This window comes from Natator depressus, chromosome 1 (assembly GCF_965152275.1).
Source record: "Natator depressus isolate rNatDep1 chromosome 1, rNatDep2.hap1, whole genome shotgun sequence".
In the NCBI taxonomy this organism is placed as follows: Eukaryota; Metazoa; Chordata; order Testudines; family Cheloniidae; genus Natator; species Natator depressus.
In genome coordinates, this window is record NC_134234.1 from 53904597 (window position 1) to 53925460 (window position 20864).

At 43.0% G+C, this 20864-nt stretch overlaps 1 protein-coding gene across 1 annotated transcript in view; it reads left to right on the forward strand.

Moving 5' to 3' along the window:
- Window positions 1-20864, forward strand: part of LOC141981972 (complement C4-like) — a 93047-nt gene that overhangs the window by 62607 nt on the left and 9576 nt on the right. Inside the window, exons 26-38 of the mRNA XM_074943589.1 lie at window positions 743-899; window positions 1828-1932; window positions 3718-3886; window positions 4398-4564; window positions 5117-5275; window positions 5844-5903; window positions 6746-6839; window positions 7568-7739; window positions 10966-11053; window positions 13114-13188; window positions 15358-15466; window positions 18052-18141; window positions 18538-18630. Coding sequence (XP_074799690.1) covers window positions 743-899; window positions 1828-1932; window positions 3718-3886; window positions 4398-4564; window positions 5117-5275; window positions 5844-5903; window positions 6746-6839; window positions 7568-7739; window positions 10966-11053; window positions 13114-13188; window positions 15358-15466; window positions 18052-18141; window positions 18538-18630 — 1538 coding nt within the window. The remainder of the gene's footprint in view (window positions 1-742; window positions 900-1827; window positions 1933-3717; window positions 3887-4397; window positions 4565-5116; window positions 5276-5843; window positions 5904-6745; window positions 6840-7567; window positions 7740-10965; window positions 11054-13113; window positions 13189-15357; window positions 15467-18051; window positions 18142-18537; window positions 18631-20864) is intronic.

Below are 20864 nucleotides of genomic sequence, written 5' to 3' on the forward strand. Positions count from 1 at the left end.
AGTATTTTTCAATTCAAAGTTCTGTAGTGCAATCTCTATTGTGAAAGTGCAAGTTACAAATGTAGATTTTTTTTTGTTACATAACTTCACTCAAAAACAAAATAATGAAAAACTTTAGAGCCTACAAGTCCACTCAGTCCTACTTCTTGCTCAGCCAGTCACTAAGACAAACAAGTTTGTTTACATTTACAGGAGATACTGCTGCCCGCTTCTTATTTACAATGTCACCTGAAAATGAGAACAGGTGTTCACATGGCAATGTTGTAGCCAGCGTCACAAGATATTTACGTGTGTAGGAGTGGACTTGTAGGCTCTAAAGTTTTACATTGTTTTATTTTTGAGTGCAGGTTGGTTTTTTTTACATAATTCTACATATGTAAGTTCAACTTTCATGATAAAGAGATTGCACTGCAGTACTTGTATTAGGTGAATTGAAAAATACAATTTCTTTTTTCTTTTTTACAGTGCAAATTTTTTAATAAAAAAGAAATATAAAGTGAGCACTGTACACTTTGTATTCTGTGTTGTAATTGAAATCAATATATTTGAAAATGTAGAAAACATCCAAAAATATGTAAATAAATGGTATTCTATTATTGCGTAACAGAGTGATTAATCGAACGATTAATTTTTTTTAATTGCGTGATTAATCGTGATTAATTTTTTTAATTGCTTGAGAGCCCCAGGACTAATTCATGTTAGCGAATCACAAATATCAATGAAACCAGTGTCTTTTATACAGGCTAACTGCATTCATTGCTAAAGTGCTCACAAGGTGCAGAAAATACATCAGTGTCGAAGACCGTTACATACGCAAAGCTGTTTTCTACTTGCTTGGACAACAGCAGGCGGATGGCTCCTTCCATGACCCTCACCCAGTGATGGACAGACTTATGCAGGTTGGTCACTGAAAATGATAAGAACCTGTTCCCATACGGGCCAGATTCTCAGCTGCTGTAAATTGGTGCACTATACCAGCTGATGATGTGGCCATGTGTTCTATTTTGTTTCCCCCTGATTCTGGACTTTTGGGGAATAATTGTGTGTGGGGAGGGAAAAATCAACAGCTCTAGCAGCAAAATATTTTTAACTGTTTAAAAGCATGAGTATTTGGGGCAAACTGGGGAGGAATTAGGATTTTTTCTAAAGAGAGAGGGTGCAGAGAAGAACCACAAAATGAGTCAAGGGCCGGAAAAAAACACCTCACAGTGAGAGATTCAAGGAACTCAATCAATTCAGTTTATTAAGAAGATCAAGTAGTGAGTCGATTACAGTGTATTCGTACCTTCGTCAGGAGAAAATACCAGGTGCTCAAGGGCTCTATAATCTAGCAGAAAAAAACATAACAAGAACCAATGGCTGCAAGCTAAAGCCAGGCAAATTCAAATTAGGGATACAGCACTCATTTTTAACCCAGACTGTGATTAACCATTGAGACAAAGTGGTGGATTCTCATCTTTTGATGTCCTCAAATCAAGATGGGATGCCTTCCTGGAAGATGTGCTTTAGACAAGTTTTTGGGCTCGGTCTAGGAGTAAATGGGGAACATGTAAAGGCCTGTGTTATAGAAGGTTAGAGTAGAGGATCCAATGGCCTTTTTTTTGCTTTAAAAGCTATGAATCGCTGAATGAAAAAACTGCTTATGCGATGGAAAAAAAGTGTCGCTGGGAGAATGGAGAAGGATGTTGGGGGGGGTGTATTAGCAACAAATGCATGACTGAGTGGTGGTGTTTATTTTTCATACAAAGAAATAAAATTCGATTTGCTCGATTAAATAATTAAACAAACATGTATGCTTTAGAAGATTTCCCATGATTAACCTTCTAGGGTGGAGTTGGGAAAGCTGAAGAGCATTTGGCTTTGACGGCCTTTATAACCATCGCTATGCAAGAGGCCTTGGGGGCTTTCAATGACTCTAAGTCTTCTGAGGTGGTAAGAAGCCTGCTTTTCTTTTATTCTTAAATCTGTCTCTTTGTATATGCATTTGTTTTGTGCTGGCATATGTGCTGCGCTTGGTTTAGCAGCACAGAGATTCCTAAGCATGGCATTGGTCTCATCATCACTGTTGGGGCTGCATTTCCACTGTGGCACAACCCTTACGCTTCTTGGGCCAGATTCAACTCGAATTTCTGTTGGGAGAAATACAGTCACACACCCCAGTGGCAACAAGTCTGCTGAGCTGGCGCAGTGCAAAACAACCACAACCTTTCTTCCACTGTGGGGAGACTGCAGATCCCCAAAAGCACATAGTGCAGGCCAGTGTGGCTGGAGGACACGTTGATTCAATGCATCCCCTTGGCTGCCTCTACTAGCAAGTTTCTTTGAAGCCCCTCACAGATTTTAAAGCTACCCTCCCCCAGGTCAGAGCCAGAGGGACGGCAGGTGGCAGCATCACTACTTGCTCTCCTTGGGGTGAACCTTTTCAAAAGTGCAAGAGGAACAGTGGGCCCAGGAAATGTGATTTTACACCAGTTGGGAGAACCAGGCCATTGGCAGTGGCATGCTTATGATACTTGGATTTTCTATAGCTCCTGCCATCTGAGGATCTAACATTTAAATGAATCAGTCCTCACAATGCCCCTGTGAGGATGGATGTGCTGTTATCCATTAAACAGATGGGTAAACGTGGAAACCAGCACTATAAATACTGTTACAAAATGAAGCCAGGACTAAAAGCCATGTTCTTTGAGCTTCAAACACAATAATTATTCTGTAATCCATGGTGAGGTAATAAAATCATGGTTCTAGGTGGAAGCAGGAACAGAGGAATATAGTAATTGCCAGACTGAACAGTGGCCAGCACTAGATGCTTCAGTGGAAGGTGCAAGAAACCTCCTAACTCTAATAATTAAGAGACTGGCTTAACCCTTGAACCATAAAGTTTAATCTCTCTCCCAGATCCTATGTTAGAATCAACTATTATATCTCTGTATAGTCTTGTTATCCATATTGAGGCCCAATTCATTTTTGAATCTTGCTATGTATTTGGCTACAATGACATCCTGTGGCAATGAGTTCCACAGTTTAATTAGGCATTGTGTGAAAATGTATTTCTTTTAATTTGTCTTGAAATTTGACCCTAATAATAATAATTAATAGCCCCAGATCCTGAGGTCCCCACTCAGGCAAACTCCCAGTTTTGTCTGAGAAAGGACTAAGTAAAAATTGAGTAATAAACTCAGGATTTGTCTAAACAATACTGTTTAGCACTTATCCATCACTTTACAAACTCAGTGCATTGGACAAACATTCATCTTGAAGTATCTTGTTATTGCACACATTACTGCCTGCATCGTCTTCGAAGCCTTCCTCTCCCAGAAAACTAGGATCTGGTGCCACAACCATTGCAATCAGATGCTAAAGGTGCCTTCTCTTCTCCCCCAGAAATCAGCTGTACGCGGCATGGAGTCTCTGATGAGAATTTTGTACTCCTTGTAAATGGAGCAATTGCAACTCAAATAGCCCATCTATTTTAGCATAGGCCAGCCAGTGCTCATATCAGAAATCATTTTATTCCCTGCCAAAATCTTCAACAAATATAATTGTTTTGCATTATTCTTAATCACAGTTATTTAGATCACCTCACTCCCATTCGATTTAATTTAGAAATAGCTGCATTGTGTTGCTATAATTCAATGAATTATAACAACTCAAATCAGTGTTACCTTGCATTGGTTTTGTACCACTCTCCAAACTGATCCATTTTTATTTCCACAGAAACAAGGCATTGAAAAAGCTGTCGCTTACATGGATGCACAACTCTCACCTCAGCTGAACTTCTACTCAGTTGCAATCTCTGCCTATGCTCTGGCTCTTGTGAAAGACAACAGCTCAGAAGCCAAATGGGCAGAACAGATTTTAAGAGAAATTTCTACACTCGATGCAGGTACTAATAATTATTCTTACACTGATGATTCCATTTATAAAGGACTCTTCCCAGTCAAAGTCCTTGGGTGCTGTTGCAACATAATTAAAAGCAAGATCAGGTGCAATAAGGCCAACATGATTAAATGTAGGTAGTATGCAGATTATTAACTCTAGACCTATTGGAATAATAATTCTACCTTTAAGCTATCCCCAGAAACATTCTTAGCACTGCACTCTGTTGGCATTGCATACATTGTGATCAGTACTCTATAACAACTGTGTCAGTACATTGTGATCAATACACTATCATGGCTGGGATAGGTCAAAACTCTGTTAGAAATTTGGCTTTTTTATAACCTTTGCTTCCTATACTTATTTATGTATATCGTCAGAGTGGTGGTGGCTGTGTATCTTGGGTGGAATCATTACTATGAAATAAATTACCTATATTTTTCTACATTGAGCTAATTTGAAGTAATTTTTGGAAAATACCTTCCCCGGATTGATTCAAGACTGAGTAATTGTTTCAGCAACGCAACAGCGCTACTGGGGAAATGGTAAAGATGCAGTTTCTATAGAAGCTACCGCTTACGCACTACTTCAGACGTTACTCCAGAAGGATATCAAGTATGCAGAACCTATTGCTACGTGGTTAACAGAAAAAAGGAAATATGGTGGCGGATACTGTTCTACACAAGTATGTGGCTTTCAGGCTCAATGGAGTGGGGGGTAAAGTACTGTAAAAAAAACCCTTACATGTCCAATAAATATGGAAAGATAAATATTTCTATGGGTCCAACTAGGCAGCCGTTTACAGCAGTTCAGGATCATAATGTTATGGGGTGAAACTGGATTTTCCATTGGTAGAAAGTTGCTTATTTCGATTTGAAGCCCACAATGAACCAAGTCCTGAGGTCCCTAAATAAACACCTGAGAATTTGGCCCTAGGAAAGGAACAATAAGGGTTAGTGAGGGTTCCATGACTTTAATGGAGCTACGAAGATTTATACCCGCTGGGGATCTGGTCCAAAATGTTGATCGAAAAAATCTGGAAAATAAGGTGAATGGATTGAGGGGGTGAGCGGACACATGGAGACTTCAAAGAGTGAAGCTCAAAGGAACAGAGATCTAAAAAGGAGCGATCTGAATGAGGAGTTACTTACAAGGAGAGGCATGTGACTAGAGCACTTTGCTATTGCCGAAAGACTCCAGTGTGGCTGGTGTTCATTTGTATTTCAATCTCACACAGGATACAGTGGTGGCCCTGGAAGCTTTATCGCAGTATAGCATACAAACTATAGAAAGTGATCCCACCATTCTGAATCTTGCATTAAACCTACCTGGAAGGCACAAAAAGCACTATTTTAACTTGAATAGTAACAATGTCCAGATTCAGGAAGAACTACAGGTACTCAACCCTTTATTGTTCTAAGTTGTGATATTTCCTAGTTTGCAAACAGAAGGAATGTTTTCATTTCTCAGCAACCTTGATGTACTTTGGTTGCAGCCATTTTTCTGTGTAATAACAATATTTAGCACTTATAGGCACCTTTCTGCCTCTCCCAGATGTTCAGATTGCTGCTTTTCCTCCAATGGGAAGGACCACTGCGGTCCTCTGTCCATTCAGGGTCATCTTAGGGGAGGGAAGGGGCAAGATATGTCCTTTGCGCTGATTCACAGTGCAGTGGGGCCTGGAAAAATGCTCCCTACTCCTGCTGCAGGGATCACTTTAGTGAGGTAGGAGAAGACATGCCCCATAGTTCCTTGAATGACAGTTAGGGAACTGTTACAACCCTGCACTAGAGAGGAGGAACCCCTACAGTCCCTCACTCATGGCAAAAGGGGAACACCTTCTAACATGGTGCAGGTTGCCCAGATCCCAGACAACAAGCAAGACTCTCAGGGATCACAGGAAAAAGACAATGAGTGAAGAATGGCCAAAGTGCTAAATGTCTACTGTTTGGTTTGGTTTGCAGTTTGACCTCGGAAGCAAAGTTGAAGTGACGGTAAAGGGCAAAGGAAATGGGACGCTGAGTGTAAGATGGAGCTTGGAAACTTATAAATTTCATTTTATTTTTCTCTTTCAAAAAGAAAATGGTACTAATTCACATCTGTAGGCGCCTGCCCCACCTTCACTTCCAATCACACACAGTGCAGGAAGGAACATCGGCAGCCTCACCCCTTCTTAGATCCTACCTAACAGTAACTAAGCTAAGCAAAGCAATCAATACCCCATACTGCCTGAGACCCTGTCTTTATGCACCCCCGTCTTCCCCCAAATCCCTGGAAAATAGATGCAGAGTACCCTGAAGGTCACAGATTTTGCTTGTTTTGGACCCAGCTGCAGGGAAAAATTCCAAAGTCTATGGAGCCTCATGGAGAACATCCTGATAGCTATTTATTACACTGAAATTACTTCAGTTTGCGCACCTCCATGGAGTGCGGCTGGTGGGGGGCGGGGAGGGGGTCTTTGAAGAGGGTAGGTCCCAGGCCCTTTAGGTCTTTGAATATTGCATGTCAGTCTGTCGTTGTTGTATCCAATACAGTCATCAGGAGATAATCTGTAGCTATAACTACATTATGAGCTATGGGTGTGATTCCCCTGCTCATGCACACAGACTCGTGATAGCTCTCATTGAAGCTATCACAAGTATCACAAGCAGGGTAGCTGTGATAGCACAGATAGCTGCATCAGAGGCATGGCTGAGTCGGACCAAATACAAACCTGCCTGAAACTAGTTTCTGTGGAATCTCTCTCACTCTCCCTAATCATATGTAACTTCCAGTATGTGCAGAATCCCATGCATTGCTGCAGACCTGGTTGGTTAAATTCTTTGTTATTTAAAGGAGCTTTTAGGGTGTTCTCTCTGTTTTTCAGATACAAAAAATATATTATTCTGTTGCGATGGAGAACACCACATGTAATGACTTGATTCTGAAAGTTGAAATGGAAGGGAACGTCAAATATTCAAGTAAGTGAAAAGAAAACAGAGCATCTGTTTTTAACGGTGGCAAATTTGGCGAGACCCTGGGAGTATCCGATGACTTTTTAGCTGATTAGATTGGGAAAGGAGAAAGATATATACTACAGTGCCTTTAGGACAATTTGTATTTTTATTACATGTAGGGTGTTTAACTGGTAATATTTTAAGAATTGTTTAATAAGACCCCCGGTGACTTTTTGGAGGGTGCTTAATAAATATAGTTACGTTATTATTAGTAGTTATTACTCGAGAGCAAGGATGGCCTTCTTGGCCAAATGACTTAATATCTCTGTGTATCATGGTTCCCGCCCAAAAAGACTTAATATTTCCTGTGTCTGTCTTTTAGCTATTTATTATACTGAAATTACTTCAGTTGGAGCACCTCCACTGAGTGCTGTCTGTCTTTTCTCCTTAGATTGTAAGCTCTTTGGGGCAGGAATTGTCTTTGTGTATTTACAAGCGGGGCCCCAATCTCAGCTGGGACCTCTAGGTGCTACTTTCATACAAATTAAAAATAATGGTGATTATTGAGGGCATTTATTTCAAGCTTTAATTTAAAAGATACATGAGATAATGAGACTGAGGAAAATGAAGTTTCTAAAAGCAGTGGAGGAGGCAGGAGTCAGCGCTGATTCCTCACAAAGTGCAAAGAGGAGAGCAATCAGCAAGCTTTTCATCCCAGTCTGCCGGGGTCTGATTGTGTCTGACACCTCCAGGTGCTCTGTACGCTGAGGAAGAGGACTATGATTATGAGGCGGACTATGCTATGGAAACCAGAAGAGATGAGCCCATGAGCCAGATAGAATGGTTTGACATCCGCAATAGAAGGAAAAGAGAGGTGCCTGTTCCCGGTAAAACAGAATCATTACGATACAAAGTCTGCGTCAGGTAGGTTTGGGACTAGGTTAACTTTATTAGTGAGATTACACACTTTTGGTTAGGAAGTCTTGGTCTTATACATCTTTCTGCCATCTGTTGTCTTTCTGGAAGCACACATTCAAATCCTGGCATGGTGGCTCAGCTCTTTGTCTTCCTAGACAGTAAAGCTGATTTCCATGCAGTGTATGGGCCATTCACACAAGATCTTAAACATCAAGCTCCTTTCTGCTCTGCATAACATTAAAGAATAGTTTGTCTGTCTGTCTGTCTGTTTTAATGGAAGATTTTGCCCCAGTGTTCTTGGTCAAAAATTTACTCCTGCCTTATAGCCACATAGCTGTGGTGTATGCCAACTATTCACCTGGCTGCTGCCCTCCACCCCAGAGGTGGTTGCACTTCAGCAGATGTAAACAACAGAAACTCAATGAACTACACCCAAGAGGAGGGGAACCTCAGTGATAATAGTGTAGTTTGCAGATTATGGAGTGTTGGTGTGTGCCCTGTGTGAGTAACCTCCCTCTCCCTGTGGATGTCACATATTCTCCCCTGCTCCCTTGCACTCTTTAATGCCCTGGAAAAGAGCTAGTCCATTTACTACTGGTTGGCGGTGCTGTTGTGTGGAGAGCAGAGGGGAAGGTCGGGCTCTTAGTGCCCCTGGCTCTGTTGGAACCATGGGAATGAAGAGAAACTGGTAGTTGGGTAGTAGAGGCACTGGATCCCAATGGGTGAGAAGGGCCTTTATTAAGGCTGCTGTTTCACTCTCCTCCTGTGCAATGGTGGCTTTTAAGCAGTGGCAGCTCACAGTTTTAGGCAGGACTTTGTAACTTGCTTTTGTTCTGTATATGTGTCAATGGGAGGTGAGGTGCAAGGTGAGTGAGGTAATATCTTTTATTGGACCAGCTTCTGTTGATGACAGAGACAGGTTTTTGAGTCACACAGATCTGACCTGAAGAAGAGCTCTGTGTGGCTTGAAAGCTTGTCTTTCTCACTAGTGGAAGTTGGTCCAATAAACGATATTATCGCACCCACCTTGTCTCTCTAATATCCTGGGACCCACATGGCTACAACAACACTGCGTACAATAATGGAAGGTGAAGGCATTTAGTACCTCATGGGATCAAGGTACAATAAAGGGCACTTTGAAAGTGCCCATCAGACTTGCATTTTGGGTGCTAGGCTGCTCATTGAAGTCCTCCTGTAGCTGCTGTGTTGGAGCCTCCTACAGGAATATGTGAATATGCTCATTAACTATGGATAAGGCTGTGTGTCTGTCATGGAGGTCATGGATTCCATGACTTTGTGACCTCTATGATTTCTGCAGAGGCCGGTGCAGCCCTGGGCCAGCAGCACCAGCCGCTGCTGGGGCAGTTTAGTTGTGGGAGGCGGATCAGAGCTGGGGCAGGGGGTTGGGGTGCGGGGAGGCTCTTACCTCGGGGTAGTGGGGGGCCAATGGTTCCCAGTGAATGAGAGCCAATGGGAGCCAATGGGAGCTGCGGAGCCAGAGCTTGTGGCAGGGGCAGTGCGTGCAGCCCCCCTGGCTTTCCCTCCCCCTAGAAGCTGCAGGGACACGAGGAGGCAGGTAGGAAGCCTACCCGCCCCAACAACCCTCCACCCCAGCAATAGCAGGGGTCCTGGGCTGCACACCACCACCTGCCTCCACAGCACCAGTGGGGGTCCTGTGCCATCCCCCCAGCACCCCTGGTGCGCCCAGACCACCCCCCCGCCCGAGCACTTGCAGCCCCCAGCCCAAGTTTTAGTCAGGGGTACATAGTACAAGTCATGCACAATCATGGGCTGTGAATTTTTGTTTACTGCCCATGACTTCTACTAAAAATACCTATGACTAAAATGTAGCCTTAGCTATGGACACTTGGTTAAGTGGCTGCTGTGACTGCTAGGGTTGTTTGGTAATGTCTGACTGAACACCCTGAGGGGAGGCAACTGCCACTTGATTTATTGATCATATGGAAGAGCTACTCCAGTAAATTAGCAGCTGCAATGGGGATAAAGGTACCTACCCCAGCTCTCCCATTCATAATGCTGCACTGCTTTTTGGAGAGGTGCTATCACCTCCTCTGAAGCCCCAGCCCAGCCATAGTGAGTAAAGAAGATGGCTACTACCACTCTAGTTTGCAGGGAGGGGATGTCTTGTTGTTTGCTAATCAAGAAGCTGGAAAGGGCAGAGCTGGCAGAACATAGTGTCCTATACAGAATAGGGTTACAGCAGCCATTTTGCTTGCTCCCACAGTTAGGCTAGGGCTGCCAGAGAGCATGGCAGTGGCCTTCCTGAGAACCCCCATTTCAGAGGAGCCGGGTGGTGGTAACAACCATTCTAACAGGCCAACTGCCCTGCTGGAATCTGGCTCTTCCACTGCCACCCGTAGAGCCTTGGGAGCAGTGACCACCTGGTCTAGCTACCCCCAGGGAATAGCAGCATCAAGAGTGGGAGGAGGACTAGGACTCACCTGGTACCAGGGCCAGTGGCAATGAGTGATGTGAGACTCCTTCAGTGGCTCTTAGGGTGTGTGATAATATCTGCACTGTCCTCCCCAGCACAGTGTACTGCATATTTGCAATCCAGCGTGTATTTAAGGGGTTGTGGTTTACCACAGCATGAATTATCAAAGAGCCACTGTCATTTGTAAAGCACATTGGACAGCTTCTGATGAGAGGCACTGTGTAAATGTAACATACCATCATCATCTCTGGCTTCTTGGGGATGGCTCAACAAAAATAATCTAACTCTGAAGAATTTGGGAAAGGAGCAGAATTAAAGTGCATTAGAAAAGTACAACAGACCTTTGGATATTTAGGAATTTAGTCTCTAGACATAAAATTTAAGCTATTTACTTTCCTAGGTAGATAAGTTTAAATAAATGGCTGCTAGGGAAATTTTGGATTGTGTTCATTGGCAATGGGAATCATAATCTGTTTCATCATCACCAGGCAGGAATGGCCAAGCTCTTCAGATGACCCTCTTTGTAACAAAATTTAAATGTACAATGTAGAGAGACAAGGTGGGGAAGGTAATATCTTTTATTGGACCAACTTCCATTAGTGAGAGAGACAAGGTTACATAGAAAGCTTGTTTCTCTCTCATCGATGGAATCTGGTCCAGTAAAAGATATTACCTCACCCACCTAGTGTTTCTAATGTCCTGAGACTGACATGGCGACAGCAACAGTGCATACGTTGTACAATGTAAGCATTTACTGACAGCAATTTTCCCTAACAGGTCTGCAGGTCCCAATATACCAAAGATGTCTCTAGTTGATCTCTCACTTTTAAGTGGCTTGGAACCTGACACAGCTGAACTTGAGCAGGTGAGGAGCATTTCTTTCATTGACATCTGTAATTTAATTTATTATTTTTGCACTGTTCTTTGGGAGTCTGTGTTTATCAGAAGAGTAAAAGGGTTGGTTTTTAGCCCCACTTCTCTCAAAAGTTTGCAGAATAATTAACAAGAAACTGAGAATCAGGATAGACATTTTCATTATGGAAAGAGTTAGGGCTGTTGATCAATCGCAGTTAACTCACGCAAATAACTAAAAAAAAATGTAATCATGATTTTAAAAATCGGGATTAATCGCAGTTTTAATTGCGCTGTTAAACTATAGAAATCAATTGAAATGTATTAACTATTTTTGGATGTTTTTCTACATTTTCAAATATATTGATTTAAATTACAACACAGAATACAAAGTGTACAGTGCTCACTTTAGATTATTATTTTTTTATTTCAAATATTTGCACTGTAAATATGACCAACAAAAGAATATACAATACATTGCAAGGTATTTACGTGCCAGATGCACTAAAGATTCATATGTCCCTTCACGCTTCAACCACCATTCCAGAGGACATGTATACATGCTGATGACATGTTGAGCAGAGCGGTCCGACTCATGTTGATTTTCATCATCTGAGTCAGATGTCACCAGCAGAAGATTGATTTTCTTTTTTGGTGGTTTGGGTTCTGTAGTTTGAGTGTTGCTCTTTTAAAATTTCTGAAAGCATTCCCCACACCTTGCCCCTCTCTGATTTTGGAAGGCACTTCAGATTCTTAAACGTGGGGTCGAGTGTTGTAGTTATTTTTAGAAATCTCACATTGGTACCTTCTTTGCATTTTGTCAAATCTGCTGTGAAAGTGTTCTGAAAATGAACATGCGTTGGGTCATCATCCAAGACACCTATACCATGTAATATATGGCAGAATGCAGGTAAAACAGAGAAGGACACATAAAATTCTCCCCCAAGGAGTTCAGTCACAAATGTAATAATTAACTCATTTTTTTAACGAGCGTCATCAGCATGGAAGCATGTCCTCTGGAATGGTGGCCGAAGCATGAAGGGGCATACGAATGTTTAGTGTAGCTGGCATGTAAATATCTTGCAACGCCAGCTACAAAAGTGCCATGTGAATGCCTGTTCTCACTTTCAGGTGACATTGTAAATAAGAAACAGGCAGCAGTATCTCCTGTAAATGCAAACAAACATGTTTGTCTTAGCGATTGGCTGAACAAGAAGTAGGACTGAGTGGACTTGTAGGCTCTAAGGTTTTACATTGTTTTGGTTTTGAGTGCAGTTCTGTAACAAAAAAAAATCTACATTTATAAGTTACACTTTCACAATAAGGAGATTGCACTATGGTACGTGTATGAGGTGAATTGAAAAATACTATTTCTTTTGTTTATCATTTTTACAGTGCAAATATTTTAAATCAAAAATAAATAAAGAGCACTGTACACTTTCTATTTTATGTTGTAATAGAAATCAATATATTCAAAATGTAGAAAAACATCCAAAATATTTAATAAATGTCAATTGGTATTCTATTGTTTAACAGTGCGATTAATCGCAATTAATTTTTTAAATCATGATTAATATTTGAGTTAATTACGATTAACTGACAGCCTTAGGTATGTGAGCTGCAAATTGCACCACTAGCTCACATAGTTTAGATGTACCCTTAGTTAGGGATTGATTGCTTTTGTCTGATGACTACTGGATTTGTCCTACTAGACTTTTTTTTTAAAAATAGTCCCTGGCTGGATATGGTGTTTGGCTGCTTGAGTCAACTCAAATCTTAACTTTTTGTACTCTTTTGTATTATGACCATTAGATTCTCACAATATGTCCTTCATAAATGGATTTAATAAATAAAATACAATAAAAATGAGCAAACAGTCCCTCCATATACTCATCCAGAAAATTGCCTAGGTCCTCCACCCCATAAAGGAACAGCAGACCAAGGAACGAGTCTGTTCATTCTAAGGAAGAATCAGCCAGTCCGGTACTATACCCCGCTAGACAGTTTAAAACAGCCAGCATAAGCCAAAACCAATTTTAAACCCAGGTAAAAATCATGTTTCTGTTTTTGCAGTTGGTAAAGTCTGCAGACCAATACATCGACCACTTTGAGTACAAAGAAGGAAAGGTTTTGCTCTACTTTGGAGAGGTGAGTGAATCCTGTATGACTTTTCCAACTTCTGTCAGGTGATATTATGAAGAAGAGAGTTTGTTCACAGGCATATCTTTTAAATCTGTATATTGTTGGTACTGCTGATGAGATCAATGTAGTCCACCCAGACACAGGACAGCAGTGCACCATCATGTATTGATTAGAGGACATACCCATTCTTTTCCAAAAGTATCTTTAGGCCTTTGTAATACCCAGAAAGATTAATACCATGTTCTAGACCAGAACTTTGGAACAAAGTAGTCACAGAGCCCCTAATGAATCCATTCAAGCCAGAACAATTGCTAATATTTGTGAGGCCCCAGGGCCCGAATCCTGCAAAGCAATTATGCATGTGCATAACTTCAGGCATGAGTGTAATTCCATTACAGACAGTGTGTTTCCACATGTGTAAAGTTAAATATGTGCTTTGCTGGATCAGGGCCCGTGACAAGAGAGATGTACAGGGACATCCTCAAATTATCTGCCTTCTGGGTATCTACAATGCCCCTGACATGCCTGTGGCATCACTTCACATGGTGACTGCCTCCTTCAGCCATTTGAGATACTTCACATCCTTAAGTGACACTCAAGCACAGATGCCACTAGCACGTGATTTATGCAGAAGGTAGCAGCAAGAAAAGAAATTAAGGACAAGGGCCAAACTAGAGGAGAAAAAAAATTAGATATGTTAGTGCTGCTATGGCTGACAAAGTGACTGTGTTTATGTGGGGATCATAAATAAATGTAACATATATAAATGTAAATAAACTGTAACAGGGTCAGCACCCACCTCTTGTGCATGCCCCCTTTTCTCTGGCCAATAGTGCCTGCAAACACAGTTCTTTTCACAGGGGGAGGGGGAGCACCCACCTCTCGTGGATGACCCCCTTTCTCTCGGTTAGGTATGAGCCTGCTTTTGTTTTTTTGTTCTTTCAGTGGGGTGCCACCCACCTCTCTCACAGGCACCACCCATCCCCCGGCCAGTGGTTCTCTCAGCTGGTCTTCAGCAGCTTAGCCCTCCGGCTGAGCCACCCATGCTTCTCCCGCTTCCAGGGTATACAGTCCTGAGTTCTTATCACTGCCCTGGTATGGGGCCGTAGCTCTTAGGCTTCTTCCCAGAGGCACTGCCTTCTTCATACACACAGCCAGGGCCCATCTCGGTACCCTCAACTGGTGTCCATTTCAGCAGCCCTCCCTGGGCTCAGTCTGCAACAACCAGACCAGCAGGGGACATCTCGGTACCCTTGTCTGGTCTGGCCAGGTTTTGTGCTCAGTCCCCAGGCTCAGCCTGCTCACACTGACCTTTTGACAGCTCTGCTGCTCTTCTATCCAGCCAGTCAGGCACCCAGTCTTTGGCAGCCTTCACTGGGCTCAGTTCTGTCTGGTGAGCTCTCTGCAGTGAGCTATCCGCAGTCCAGCCACACACCTGGTCCTCCCTTATCAGGCTCCACACAGCCACTGAAGGCTCTGCTCTGCTGCTCGCCTTTTATCTGGCCCTTCTGGCCCCTTATTGGTGGCTCTAGCAGCCCCTCTGATTGGCCACTCTTCCGCAGCCACTCTAGGCTGCCTAGACTAGAGGACTTCTCGCTGCTCTATTCTGGGACAGGGTGATGCAGGACCGCAAGGCCTCCAGCAGGGGACCTCTGGACCTCGTCCACCCTGCCACAGGCCCTATGCAGTTATCTAGTTAACACAGGTCTAAAGCTGTCCCTTAGTTCTATAAAAGAACCAGTGTATACGGGCACAGGGCACTTTGGGATGTTAGGGCCTGATTCAGGAAAGCCTTTAAGCCTCCATTCCTGTTCAGAATGATTTCAGTGGGACTTAATCACATGCTTAAAAGAAAGCAAGAGCTCTGATGATTAGGGATACTTTCCTGAGCGAGGATCTCAGAAAGAGAAGACCATTGATGCTGTACACAGCCAATAAACCGTCTTATTCTTTAGTAGCAAGTCTTTAGCATATTGAGTCAAAACTCCCAATAACCTGGGAAAGAACAACCTTATGCACTTGTGGCTGAAGCAGCCAGTTAATTCAGCCATGCGGTCAGAAAAAAAAGTGGTCAGCAGATCCAACTCTATAGGCACAAATAAATTGGGGAGTGGTTGGGGAGTATTAATTCTCTTTTTTTAACAAATGTTGTTCCTGTTTTCTTTTTTTCTGCAGCTCAGTAATGGATCTGAACCAGACTGTGTGTCGTTCGGGGCTAAGCAAATCAATCCCATGGGTCTAGTACAGCCAGCAAACGCCATCATTTATGATTTTTACAACCCTGGTAAGCTGACCCAGCAGTATAGAAAAAATGAACATGAAACTATTTAGAAAGGGCAAGAGGCCAAGATTGAATTTTTCCCTTCCGTCCGTTGAGAGGAAACCCTAATATATTGGAATGCGACGTGTGAATCAATGTATTTTTTTTACACTGCATAATGAAAAGACTCCCCTCTGAATAATGATTGGTAATGTCACAGTGAGAGCGCACTTTAACAGAGATCTTTTAAAGAAGTGATCTCCTGGTTTGCATTGATTGCAGGGGACTGAAAATTCATATTTTTACTTGTATGAGGTTTTTAAGTGAACTTTTCAGGCTTGTGTAAGACTGATCTCCACAGATCACATAGAGCACAAGCAGCAGTAGACCAAGCTTCCCCAAATTTGTCCCTGGGATCAACTCTAAGGACAAAGACCCAGATTCTCAAAGGTATTTTGGTGCCTTATTCAATCCATTAAATGGGAGTTAGATATCTAAATACCTTTGAGGATCTGGGCCAAAGAGACTAGTTCAGTCTCTATGTTGATTCAAACCTTGGCCTCTGATGGTACTGTTAGCACGGTGATCAAGTAGTGCCATACATGGTGGTGGTATTTGCAGTGTGGATCGTTATCGACTAGAAAATGTTTAATTGATGAATTTGCATCAGAACTTTTTTTTTCAAGAAACAGTAAATGTTTTACAGAATGTTTTCCCCTTTAAGCTTTCCATTGTGGCTCTGTCCACCACTGCGCTTTGTTTATTAGACCACATTTTTTCCTTTAAAACATCCAACCCCCAAACCAGCTAAGTCCTCCAAATCCTAGGCTTCTTAGAAGTCCTTTTATAGAAAGGAGACACTTCAGCTGCAAAATATTATATGCCTTCCAGTAGAATCTGGAGTCCCCAATCAGGATCAGAGCCTTGTTGTGCTAGGCATTCTACAGACATAGTAAGACAGAGTATTTCATTTACACTTCTTGATTTCTAGAAATGGAACCAAGTTGCAAAATTTAGATCTAGATACAGATTTCAAAGTTTTAGGGAAAATGGGGTGTTTCCGGTTTTGGTATGGTCTATTCTAAAGCTAGGTGCCAGTTGTAAAATCCAGATCCAGAATTTAGGAGCATCCAAACTTCAGCACTGTTTGAATCTGGGGCTTTGGTTGGGATCATCTATAACAGCTTTCTATACACTATACAAAGATATGGTGCATTTCTTATTCCCATCTAAATATCTCAGATTTCATTTTAGCTGCTAAAATAAAGGAGCCTGGGGGTAAGGAAGAAGAATATTGGGGATTGTAGCAATAGGCAGACAGAAACTAAGTTAAATTACACTTGCCTGACTCTGACTGAAGACTGAGCCATTGGTATTTGGAGTGATCAGATTTATGAGCCAAAATACAACTGAAGTTCTGATTAAACCAGGATAAAGCTAAATAGTCAGTGTATAGTACTTAATGGGTGAGAAATAAAAGAGAGACTGTTCAAAGAAAGTCAGAGGCAGCAGTGCTCTCTGTGTAACCATCATCAAACCATAGCGAAGACAGTGCCTTTCAAGTTATGTCTACACTGTAAATGAAGGTGTGACTAGAGCATGGGTAGGCATACCAACACTAGCTTTAATCTAGCTAGCATGAGTAACGATAGTAGTGAAGACATAGTGGCACAGTTCTAGCAACCTCAATACATTCCCAGAGTCCCCAGCAGGCTTTTACTCAGGGGGCTAGCCTGTTTTACCACATCACTGCTATTGTAACCTGTGTTAGCTAGATTAAAGCTAGCACAGGTTTGCCTCCCCGTGCTACAGTCACACCTTCATTTGTGGTGTAGACATACTCTGAGAGGCAATGGCCTCCTCAGACCCATATAATACCAGGAGCAAAGTTGTTGCTCTCTTCTCTGTAAATGCTATGGCAGTGAACTGTACTTGCAAAAGAAAGATACCCTGATGTGAGGTTGCTCAAAGTCCCACTCCCTGTGGGACTTAAAAGCAGTAAGGTTGTTAAGTTCTCTTTCTCTTCTCTCTTCAGGCTGCCCCTGCTAGCAGATGAGGATAGCAGAGAACAAATTCCAGAGCTCTAAAGTGCAACCACTTGGGGCCCAGTCTAAACCCCCATCCTGAGCTGTTTAGATTCTGACCTTCCCCACCTGCCATAATTCTGAGCACAATGAAAACATAGGGCTAGATCTGCAGCTGGTGTAAATTGACCCAGCTCCACTGAAGTCAAAGGAGTCATGCTGATTTACACCATCTGGCCCAGAGATAGAAAGATGGCTCATAGGACAAATGTCCTTAATAGACATTATTTAAAACTTGTAAATTAGTGTTGACTGTGTCCCTTTTTAAACAGATGTTTTATGTGGTGAAACAAAAAAGAAACAGGGGTTTAAAATCAAACACATTTTTCAGTTGGAATCCAAACAATGAGTTCTCATCAATATTATAGATTTAAGGGACTGCAGTTGCTCATTCAGGTTGCACAGAAGCACCCTCAGTGCACTGGGGAAGTTTGGTTGCAAAGGTGAACTCTGCACTCTGGCCCATCATTACCTTTTTCAATTTAGGCTGCTTGAGAATTCAATTATTTTGTTTCCTTTCTTTAGGGAGAAAATGCAGTGTATTTTACAATGCACCCAAACAGAGTGCCATGTTATCAAAACTGTGCCATGCGGAGGTTTGCCAGTGTGCTGAAGGTACGGTAATGATAAATGTGACTGAATCAGTTCCAAATGAATTCTTTCTTCATAGCAGCCAGCTGCTCATAGATTCTTAAATTTTAAGGCCAGAAGGGACAGTTATGATCATCTAGTCTGACCTGCAAAACACAGGCCCTAGAACCTCACCCAGTAGTATCTGCACCAAGACCATAACTTCTGTTTGAAAGCTAGTCAGTCTTGATTTAAAGTTTCAATGTGATAAAAAAATGCGTCATATCCCTAGGTACATTGTTCCAATGGTTAGTTACCTGAAGTGTTAAAAAAGTGTACTTTATTTTGAGTTTGAATTTTATCTAGCTTTAGCTTCCAGTCATTTGTTTCTCTTAGGATAGGGTGGGAATGTTGAATATATATTTACATTTTTCAATCTAGGTCCCTGTCCACAAAGAAGAATGACTTTCAATAAAGCCATGGAAGCAGGTGCACGTGAAAGCTTTGCATGCTACGACCCTATTGTAGACTATGGTAAGGCATGAAAGATGTTTGTTGATGTTTTTTAAACTTGATATTTCTCTCTGTGACCCCTCTGCCAGGTGAAGTCAGCAGCAACCAGGTCCAGGTTCAATATCAAATGGTCCTTTTCCATCAATACGACACAGAACTGGCTTGAGTCCCCACCCAGTAACCTGGGAAAATTACACACCACCCCTGGGCGCCTCTGAGAGGCAATACTTCCCCACTCGCAAGCACAGAGTCTGAGTGTAGAAAAGAAACTTTTGATAAAAGGAGGGAAGTAACTCAGCATTAATTTGGGAAAACACTGCAAACAGGGTTCATAAACATAAACCATGAGCAAAAGACCCCACCCCCAAGGCAGTTGAGTAGTGTCCTTTTCCCCTCAGGGTCTTAAGTCCAGCAATCCAAAAGTCCCTTTCATGTGCCTGATCTTACTCACTCCGCTGCTTGGGCACTCGCACACCGCCCCTCTCTGCCAGCCACCCTGCCGGCTGATTGCCATGCCTCTCTGCAGGGCTCTGCTCTGGTCCTCTCTGCCAGCCACCCTGCTGGCCGCTCCTCTCCGCCATCCGCCCTGCCGGCCACTCACCGGCCACTCCCACCAGCCACTTCTGCTGGCCACCTGCTCACCGCACCTCTCCGCCAGCCACTCACCACGCCTCTCCGACTAACCATCCACTCGTTTGCCAGCCAACTGTCAGTCACCTTCTGCTGCCACCTGCCTCTCTGCTGTGACCTCTGAACAGCAGTCTCTTAGTGTAGCCTATTTAGCCCTTTCTTTGAACAGTTGGGGGTAACAGGTTAAACCAGTACAGGGACGACCCTTGGGGGAGGGTCTACACCTCCTGGCTGGCATACCTCTCCCCACCCCTCTACTTTCACAGTGCTCTGGCATTTGAGCCCCTGACTCAATGAGGTCCTTTCAGCTGAGGGTGACCTCCTCATTTGGGACCGGTTAAGCACAGTCCTGCTTGCCTGTATTCATACAGTAATGCCAACAACTTTGGTAACAGCATTTCATCTACCCCTGCATTCAGTACTAAAGTGATTTGTAACCCAACACCAGCCAAAGTTGATCATTTTGAGCAACAGTGCTCTATCTGCTGTATATCTAAGCAGAGTAGGTGTATGCATCTGATGAAGTGAGCTGTAGCTCACGAAAGCTTGTGCTCAGATAAATTGGTTAGTCTCTAAGGTGCCACAAGTACTCCTTTTCTTTTTGTGAATACAGACTAACACGGCTGTTACTCTGAAACATGTAAATACAGTTTGCTCTGGAAGTCTCTCCCCTTCCCAGCTAGCTGTCAGGGGAGAATTCATTCAGTTCATTTAGACCCTTACATCTATAATGGTAAATTCTCTATAATGAACCTCCCCTAAACTGAGCAGAGTTTCTGTGTCTGGCTTGGAGCCTGTCTGGGATGGGGAGACGAGTGGGTATTAGGGCAGTCATTCTGGACAGGGGAGAGAAAAGGAGAGGTTTCTAAAGAATTCGTCTGGGCTGGGGAGAAGGGCGGTGAGTGGGTGATGAGAAGTCTGGCTGGGTGAGGGCTGGGGGGCAAGAAAGAATGCATACCAGTATGTTACTCTGGTTCAGAGAAGACCAGTGGCATTGGAGCCTCTGACCTCATGGTCCCTGGTGTTAGGTAATAATGATAAGGCCTATTTCTTATATAGCAGTTTTCATTAATAGATCTCAAATAGCTTCACACTCTGTAATGTATTTTCCTCACAACACCCCAGCAAGGTAGGGAAGTGCTGTACAGATAGGGACAGAGAGGCTACATGACTTGCCCAAGGCCACCCAAGATATCCATGAGTAGGGAATTGAACCTCGGTCTCCCATAGCTTAAGCTAATGCCTCAGCCACTGAACTATCCTTCTCTTCTGGTAGGAAGCGGATAGCAAACAGTAGGTGACTCCTTCTAGAGTTTCCTTCCTTCCCAAATCTGCTGAGCCAGCTAAATACCTCTTCATATGTTGATTTGTCTCTCTGGCTCCTCTCTAGGATATGCAGGGTGCAGGAGATACTGGAGGAAGACTCTGGCTCAGCAGCTTTAGTGGTGTGCAAATGAATGCAGTGATAGGACAAAGGCAGGCCTTTCCCAGTGCAGCAGTCCAGGAAACCTACTGGTATAGTCTGGCCTATCTCTAAGTGGGAGGATAATGTCACATTTGGCAGAGGGGGTTCAACCCCACAAACTCCTGATCAGTGTCTGCCTTGCCAAGTACATACCTTACCT